This window comes from Oncorhynchus masou, chromosome 12 (genome assembly GCF_036934945.1).
Source record: "Oncorhynchus masou masou isolate Uvic2021 chromosome 12, UVic_Omas_1.1, whole genome shotgun sequence".
Classification (NCBI taxonomy): domain Eukaryota; kingdom Metazoa; phylum Chordata; class Actinopteri; order Salmoniformes; family Salmonidae; genus Oncorhynchus; species Oncorhynchus masou.
In genome coordinates, this window is record NC_088223.1 from 37929039 (window position 1) to 37938493 (window position 9455).

Here is a 9455-nt window from a genome sequence, read left to right on the forward strand (position 1 = left end):
TTTAAAGGCAATGCTACCAAATACTAATTGAGTGTATGTAAACTTCTGACCCACTGGGAATGTGACAAAAATAAATAAAAGCTGAAATAAATCATTCTCTCTACTATTATTCTGACATTTCAAATTTTTTAAATAAAGTGGTGATCCTAACTGACCTAAAACAGGGAACTTTTACTTGGATTAAATGTCAGGAATTGTGAAAAACTGAGTTTAAATGTATTTGGCTAATGTGTATGTAAACTTCCGACTTCAACTGTATATATAACAAATGCCTATATTTAGACACAAATAACAATGTTAATAATGATACTTATTATTATTTATTTATGGCGCTTTTCTTTACAATCTCAAAGCGTATAAAATCTAAACAAACGAACAACAAATGGAGATTGTTTGATGGAGATTGAAAGTCTCAATTTGGATTCGACTGAAAGGTTGGGAGTTGAGGCTGTTTGGATTGAAAAGGCACTGTCGCTTCAGAAGGGGGTGCATCGACGGTAGAGCCAGAGAGAAACAAATAGCCTGACAAACAGACACGGAGCGCTTCGTCAGTGCACCACATCTGCTTCTCCACGGTCAGATCCTCCATAGGACCTGCTTCTCCGTAGGTACTGGTCCTCCATTGGCGAACATTTTGCGCCCACCTGGGTGATGCCACGGCTAATGAAAAGCGACCACATCTTGGCAGTGGTTAAGAACAGTCCCTGAGCCTCCTCTGCCACCTCTAAACACAGCATGCAGTACTTGTTGTAATAATTCCCGACAAATGAAACCACAATAATAATATTACTTAATTAATAAATAATAATAATACACCATTAATATTAATAATAGAGATTTGTCTAACTGTCTAACTAATAACAATGCTCATTGACATCTCTTTGGTCCCTCACCAAAGAACATCCGTCATTGCATGTGCAAAACCCGGATGTTATAACAAGAAATTTGCTTACTATTTCAGCAAATCAGCGTGTAGGACGCTTGACTGAGCCATCTAATGACCAATGAGAGGGAAGTATTTTCTAATAAGGGGCGGGCTTTAATCCTAAACAGCAAGAAATAAGTCGCTGACACTTCCTTTCGTGGCCGAGTTGGCAGATAACAAAAGTGGGACAAGGACGGTTAAAGTGAACATGGCCCCCAGCATGCAGTTGAACGATGCAGTGTCCGACGTAAAAAAGGGAATTCGGGCAATCCTTCTCGGACCCCCTGGTGCTGGGAAAGGAACACAGGTGAGTGAGTTATGCGAAGTGCAGGAATGGGAGACCGCATGGCCGACACTGCCACCTAACTGTATACACCTTGTTCTGAAGTTCATTCTGAATTGGCTTGCATAGATGGCTAGCTTTCCCAAGTTTCGTGTAATGAATTGGGTTTCTAGATCAGACGGATAAGGAAGTATAATGCAAGTTGTAGTTAGCTAGCCTAGCTAACAAGTTATGAGCATTTGTTAAGTTGAATGTAGCCATTTCCCTTCGAACTAACGTTATCTGGTGCTGACCAGTTTGATTTGTGAACATGCAACACTTTGGCACACAGTCAATGTGGTACTCGTCTCTGGAGTCGCATGCCAATGTATTGTATGAAGGGCCCTTTGAACTATGACTTTCAAAGTCCCATTAGGTGACTGTGTGCTAATCATACTCTCCAGCTGGAGACTTCCCTGTCAATAAGCTCAGTGTAATTGTTATTTAGTTTCTGGGAGTCTCTGGTCCGGGAGAACAATAGGTTGTTCAAGGTTTTGTTTGAAATGTGTTTGGGCTGGAACAAAAGCTGGCACACCTGCAGCTTCCCAGGACCGAAGTTATGGACGTCTGTACTTCCTTGCTGGATAGCTGCACAGCATTGCCTTATAAAACACTACCATTTTTTTTGGTTGCACAGGCTGGTTAAAGTACTGTAGGGCGTTCAGACACAGTGCTTTCTGAAAGTATTCATACCCCTATTTGGTTGTTACATCCTGAGTTTTTAAAAGCTATTAATTTGATTTTTTTGGGGGGTCAATGGCCGAAGCATAATACCTTATGACGGGGTTCCCCCAACAGGGGGCTGGCCTGTGGATGGTTTTATTTGACATTCTTAAGAAAATTGATTAATTGAGAAGCTTGAATGTCTTGATTTAAGTATTCATCCCCTTTGTTATGGCAAGCCTAAATCAGTTCAGGGGTAAAAATGTGCTTAAGTTGCATGGACTGTGTGAATAGTGTTTAACATGCTTTCTAAATGACTACCTCATCTCTGTAGCCCCACATACAATTATCTGTAAGGTCGTGCAGTGAATTTCAAACAGATTCAACCACAAAGGCCAGGGAGGTTTTCCAATGCATCGGAAAGAAGGGCACCTATTGGTAGCTGGGTAACAATATAAATAAATAATAATAATCTTTTTAAAAAGACGTTGAGTATACTAATTACACTTTGGATACACCCAGTCACTACAAAGATACAGGTGTCCTTCCTATCTCAGTTGCTGGAAAGGAAGGAAGATGCTCAGGGATTTCACCATGAGGGCAATGGTGACTTGCAAACAGTTAGCATTTAATGGCTAAGATAGAAAACTGAGGATGGATCGACATTGTAGTTACTCCACAATACTAACCTACAGTGAAAATAAAAATATTCTGAAGCAAAGCTCTAAAGTAATACTGCAAAAAATGTGGCAAAGCAATTCACTTAGTCCTTAATAGACAGTGTTTAGTTTGGGTCAAATACAACACACTTGAGTACCGCTATCTATACTTTAAAGCATAGTGGTGGCTGCATCATGTTACGATTATGGGTTATACTTGTTATCATTAAGGCTATGAGTTTTTCAGGATTAAATAAAAAAGTTAACGAAATGGAGCTAAGCACAGGGAAAACCAGGTTGTCTGCTTTCTAGCAGACACTGGGATATGAATTATCATTTTCTAAAATGAGGCCAAATATACACTGGATTTGTTTACCAAGACAGTGAATGTTGCTCAGTTACGGTTTTGTCTTAAATCTGCATGAAAGTCTATGGCAAGACTTGACAATGGTTGTCTAGCAGTGATCAACAACCAACTTGAGAGCTTGAAGAATGTTGATCAGCATAATGGGCAAATATTGTACAATCCAGGTGTGCAAAGCTTAGACTTAACCAGAAAGACTCACAGCTGCAATCGCTGCCAAAGGGGATTCTAACATGTGCTGACTCGGTGGTATGAGTACTCATGTCATTTAGATATTTCAGTTCCATAAATGTTCTAACATTTCTAAAACCATTGTGTCATTATGGGGTATTGTGTGTAGATGGGTGAGATTAAAAATGTATATTAATCCATTTTGAATTCAGCCTGAAACACAACAAAATGTGGAATAAGTCGAGGGCTATGAATACTTTCTGAAGGCACTGTACTTGTGGTCTGGCTTGGAAGCTCTTAAGTATTTAGTCCCTTGGGGGTTTGGTCTTTAACGCTCAGTTGTGGCGCAACTTGAACATCACTGTGAAATTTAAAAACAAAATGGCAACCCGATTGTCTCCTTGAAACAACTGTACTGCATGTGCTATGGCATTTAATTATTCAACCCACGTTTGTTTTTCCAGAAGTGTCCCATGCCCTCCCCACATACATCTAGACATTAGTCTCATGTCATGGGTGGAGGCTGGAGGGATGTTGCTATCAACTATTAAGATTCAGCACGACTTGAATTCCTTGAAGGACTCCCGCCTGTTGTATTAGTTTGACATGTTGGGGGATGGAAATGCGTTGCTGTACTTCTCTTCAGAGTTGTCAAGTTACACTTTTGAAACATGAGACATGGCTACATAAATGCTACCCTTGTTGCCTTTGCAACATTAGGCTTAATGCCAATAATCCCCCTCCCTTCCAGGCTCCTCGGTTGGCAGAGCAGTACTGTGTGTGTCATCTGGCCACGGGGGACATGCTGAGGGCCATGGTGGCCTCTGGCTCTGAGCTCGGCAAGAGGCTCAAGGAGACCATGGATGCCGGGAAACTGGTAAGATGTGTTCATATTTTAGTTCGGAATGTGGCTCTGTGCTCATTTTAATAGGAATGAATCTGTTTTGTGTCACTGGTTCTGTAGCTTAGTGGTAATCTGAGACCGGTTTACTTGGACCTCTGTCCCAATTGTGTGTTCTCATGCCTTTGTCTCACTGCTCATCACTGTCAACTTACTCACAGGTCAGTGACGAGATGGTGGTAGAACTCATAGAAAAGAACCTGGACACGCCTCCCTGTAAGAAGGGGTTCCTATTGGACGGATTCCCCCGCACAGTGAAACAAGCAGAGATGGTGAGGATTGGTTGGTGCCTGACTCTGTTTGCTGTCAATACCCAGAGCAAAAGTGTCTCTTGCTGTTAATCAAGCATATGTAGTGGTTAAACCGATTGCCGTTCGCGGTGGAAAAAAAGAGTGCTTCCTTCACTTTCAATGCATATTTTTGCAAAAGGTGGGATAACTGTCGTGCAAAATGTAGTCGAGGGTAAACACAGTTTACACATTTTCATCACTGGGCATATGAACCTGTTTCCTCCCTGCTCCCATGTTTCATGAGCCTCTCTCTCTCCTAGCTGGATGACTTGCTGGAGAAGCGCACCGAGAAGCTGGACTCTGTGATTGAGTTCTCTGTCGATGACTCCCTACTGGTGCGCAGGATCTGTGGCAGGTAGGACCAAATATTGTATAGAGGGGGAGACGTGCTGCGGTGACATGTGGTTTGATCCAGTTATTATAGACCATTTCTTGGAGAAAATGTCATGAAATGGAGCAATGCCTCCTTAATCCACAACAAACAGTGATCTGTATTGAAGACACGGCTTCATACAGAGGAAATAATGTGGCTATAGTCCATTCCAAATGTTTACATTCGCATGTCAAAAGGAGTTCTTTGTGTGGCCATTATGTGGTGTAAAATGTTGAAGTGGGCCAACGGCAGTGTGGTTGGGCTTGATGGAGGACGGGAGTGTTGAAATGGTGTTAAACCATGTAGCCCACTAACTTTCTCCCCCCTAAGACTAATTCACCAGCCCAGTGGTCGCTCCTACCATGAGGAGTTCAATCCACCCAAAGAGCCCATGAAGGATGACGTAAGTACCTTGCCGAACGTCCCCCTTTCTGAGTCTGGAAACCCTAGTTCTATTGTAGAACCCAGAGGAAGCTGGTTGTATAATCCTCTAATCACATGTTTTCAAATGTTTCTGGGTCAATTTGCACTTCAAAAAGTGTGTGCCCGCTCAGTGTTTGAGCAAATATTCACTTTTTAACGAGTGTGTTCTTATAGAAGTGTGTGTCTGTCATATGAAGAATGTAGTGGCTCATTTGCAAACAAAGACTCTTTCACAAGTGTTGTGACACACAATCCCTTGGCTAGGAGTTGTTCCGTGCAGGTGGCTTTGAGCTCTTGTTACAGATGCACAGAAATGGCTTTCAACACACAAATCAAAAGGGTTGTAGTGTGGTACCCAGAGATGTAGATCGGTGCTACTGGCTTGGAAATCTTTGACACCGCTCAAGGCCTTCACAAGCCCTTCTGTGTTCATCATAGATCCGAAAGGACTGGATAGGAGGTAATTAATATGGTAGAAGATGCACTTGACCATCTGGAGGGCTAGAGGGAGCCCTCACCATATTTCTTAAACCTATCAAATTTGTATAGATCTGTGAACACTGAAAGTGTAGGGAGGAAGAGATAAATAAATAACTGGAGAGAAACCAATATGGCGCTTTTCAGTCATATGAACCCAAATGTCTTCTCTCTCTCTGTCCCCCATCAGGTGACCGGGCAGCCGCTGATGCGCCGCAGCGACGACAACGCGTCGACGCTGCGCTCGCGGCTGGAGGCCTACCACCGGCAGACGGTGCCCTTAGTCAAGTACTACAGCGCCCGCGGCCTGCACAAGGCCGTCGACGCCGCCCAGTCCCCCGACGTCGTCTTCGCCTCCATCCTCGCCGCCTTCTCCTCGGCCACAGCCGCCCCCTGTAAAGACCTGGTGCTCTTCGTCTAAGCTCCCTTCCACTTCAGTCGCTTCTTCACTCTCAGGACTCTGGTCCGTGCTCCTTTCGTCTAGCTTTCCAACTCTCCTCCTCGGGACTAGTCTGTGCTCCGTTCTCTACGGCTCTACTTTCTGGTGGGGTGTACTTGTATTTGAATGCGCTCCTCTACTGGGACTTTCCCCGGAAACTACAGAGAATAGCTGATTTTATAATGGTGTGTATAAGTGTAACGTCCCCCTTGGGTCAGGTATACATATTGGTGGAAATGTAGCTTCATTGTGATGGTCCTTGTACTTGGATTAAATTGAACAAGCTGTAGGGAATATGGACGTGATTAAAATGCATTACAGTTAATGTAAGACATCTTAATGTGATGTGTCCTCATTAGTTTGAAAAATGAATGACGGGGATTGATGATGCGAATGTCAGTCTACTCAGAAATGTATTATCTACTTGACTCTTGTACTTTGACACTTGGTGTGCATTGATGTTCTTTGGTTAGTGAAACTGAAAGCATGCCTTTTTTTTTCTAGAGCATAGCCACAAACAAAAAGTACCTGTCATACCGATGTATATTTAGTTCCTGTTAACCAACACTATTTTTGTTCCTATTGATACGATTTCCATCCCGCTCTATAAATAGGCTACCTGTTGACTCATTTGTCCTTTTCTTTCTAGATTTTTGTCCCTTCTCCCTCTCTGTAGTCAACTGTGATCTCTGCATTTGGATGAAACATCTGCATGCCGATTGTGACTTATCGCCTTTGAATGTGAATGCATGATGTTCTCATGGTAGTCAGAAAACAATAGCAGTTGTATTGTGTAAAGCTATATTGGCCAGTAGGCTTGCTGTGGGAATTTTCCTAGCTTGACTAGATAATGTTAAGTATCAAAACAATGACTATTGTATTCTGCTTTTAGTTCCTGTCGTCAAGTTTGATACGGGCAAATGATTGTTAATGTGCTGCTAAGTCACGTTGTGTTGCCGTGTTAATTAAAACACATGTAAAGCCTGACGGCTGACTCTTTATGGTAGTTAATTGCACTAGATGGACAGGATTGTTAAATTGAACACATACAAGGGCCTTTCTATGTCCAGTGGAGCAACTTGTCTGTACATGTTCTGCTTCTTGCTGCTTTGAATGACCCAAAACTCAGTATTTTGTTAGAATTTGCAATTGTCTGGTTTAAATTCACCCTTTTTTCTTTTTCCCCCAGCTGTTTGAATCCTGGCAATGGAAGCAAGTGGAGGAAGGAGGAAATGTTGTACTGTAGCACTTAATTTTGAGATGTTTCTGGAGAATGAGTGAGCATAATGCAGTGCAATCTACCAGTAATTAGTGAAGCCATCTTGGAACTGACTTACGTTTCCCTTTTAATAAAAAGATGCTTTTCTACAATCATGACAATTTTGTAGTCTCCCTTCGTGCTGCATAACTAATATAATATTGCCTTACTTGCTACTAATATAACTCAACTGCAATTACCTCAATATCATGGTTTATGTTGCATATTGTACATGGCTGGGTGGATGTCTTTATGGAACATAATACAGTTTGCATTAGCCTGCATAGTGATTTGGCTAACATTCATACTGGGCAAAGGTGTACTAGGGCTAGAAGGTTTTCCTGGTCAGGAAAATCTCAAAGTATTATAGACACTGAAAGATGTCATTTGAGGAACTGCATCAGAGTACATTGCGCTAGCACTCAATCATATCTGGAAAGTTGGAGAAAATTCAGTAGGCTACATTTTCCATATCTAATCGACTGCGCTAAGATATGTCTTATGATTTGATTTCAAATTATTTCTGGGGACTCTACACAAATGGTCAGCAAGTTCCAGGCGACGTCATTACGCAGAACCCCAAATATTGCTTTTAATCAGGGCAAGGTGACCGGAAACATGACCGACTACAAAGTGTAGCTATTCCCTCCAAGGCAATCAAACAAGCTAAACGTCAGTATAGAGACAAAGTAGAATCTCAATTCAACGGCTCAGACACGAGGTATGTGGCAGGGTCTAAAGTCAATCACGGATTACAAAAAGGAAAACCAGCCCCGTCACGGACCAGGATGTCTTGTTCCCAGGCAGACTAACTTTTTCGCCCGCTTTGAGGACAATACAGTGCCACTGACGCAGCCTGTAACCAAAACATGCGGACTCTCCTTTACTGCAGCCGAGGTGAGAGACGTTTAAACGTGTTAACCCTCGCAAGGCTGCAGGCCCAGACGGCATCCCCAGCCGGGTCTCGACCCCGCCCTGTGCAACTGGGTACTGGACTTCCTGACGGGCTGCCCCCAGGTGGTGAGGGTAGGCAACATCTCCACCCCGCTGATCCTCAACACTGGGGCCCCACAAGGGTGCGTTCTGAGCCCTCTCCTGTACTCCCTGTTCACCCACGACTGCGTGGCCACGCACGCCTCCAACTCAATCATCAAGTTTGCGGACGACACAAGTGGTAGGCTTGAGGAAAATAACCTCACACTCAATGTCAACAAAACTAAGGAGATTGTGGACTTCAGGAAACAGCAGAGGGAACACCCCCTATCCACATCGATGGAACAGTAGTGGAGAGGGTAGTAAGTTTTAAGTTCCTCGGCGTACACATCACAGACAAACTGAATTGGTCCACCCACACAGACAGCATCGTGAAGAAGGCGCAGCAGTGCCTCTTCAACCTCCAGGAGGCTGAAGAAATTTGGCTTATCACCAAAAGCACTCACAAACTTCTACAGATGCACAATCGAGAGCATCCTGGCAGGCTGTATCACCGCCTGGTACGGCAACTGCTCCGCCCACAACCGTAAGGCTCTCCAGAGGGGAGTGAGGTCTGCACAACGCATCACCGGGGGCAAACTACCTGCCCTCCAGGACACCTACACCACCCGATGTTACAGGAAGGCCATAAAGATCATCAAGGACAACAATCACCCGAGCCACTGCCTGTTCACCCCGCTATCTTCCAGAAGGCGAGGTCAGTACAGGTGCATCAAAGCTGGGACCGAGAGACTGAAAAACAGCTTCTATCTCAAGGCCATCAGACTGTTAAACAGCCACCACTAACATTGAGTGGCTGCTGCCAACACACTGACTCAACTCCAGCCACTTTAATAATGGGAATTGATGGGAAATGATGTAAAATATATCACTAGCCACAATGCTACCTAATATGTTTACATACCCTACATTATTCATCTCATATGTATACGTATATACTGTACTCGATACCAGCTACTGTATCTTGCCTATGCCGCTCTGTACCATCACTCATTCATATATCTTTATGTACATATTCTTTATCCCCCTACACTTGTGTGTATAAGACAGTAGTTTTGGAATTGTTAGTTAGATTACTTGTTGGTTATTACTGCATTGTCGGAACTAGAAGCACAAGCATTTCGCTACACTCGCATTAACATCTGCTAACCATGTGTATGTGACAAACAAATTGATTTGATTTGATATTGACTTTTC

At 43.3% G+C, this 9455-nt stretch overlaps 1 protein-coding gene across 2 annotated transcripts; it reads left to right on the forward strand.

Moving 5' to 3' along the window:
• The first annotated feature begins 1051 nt into the window (after positions 1–1051).
• Positions 1052–7387, forward strand: LOC135550024 (adenylate kinase 2, mitochondrial-like). Of its 2 annotated transcripts, none has more exons than XM_064980452.1 (7): positions 1052–1232; positions 3856–3981; positions 4167–4277; positions 4556–4650; positions 4999–5071; positions 5759–6031; positions 7197–7387. In XM_064980452.1, exons 1-6 carry the CDS (start codon positions 1134–1136, stop codon positions 5987–5989), a joined length of 735 nt encoding a protein of 244 aa, XP_064836524.1. In that variant the 5' UTR covers positions 1052–1133; the 3' UTR covers positions 5990–6031; positions 7197–7387. The 2 variants fall into 2 exon arrangements, with proteins under 2 accessions (XP_064836524.1, XP_064836525.1); XM_064980453.1 differs by having other exon boundaries at positions 1054–1232; positions 5759–5963.
• The last annotated feature ends 2068 nt before the right edge of the window (positions 7388–9455 follow it).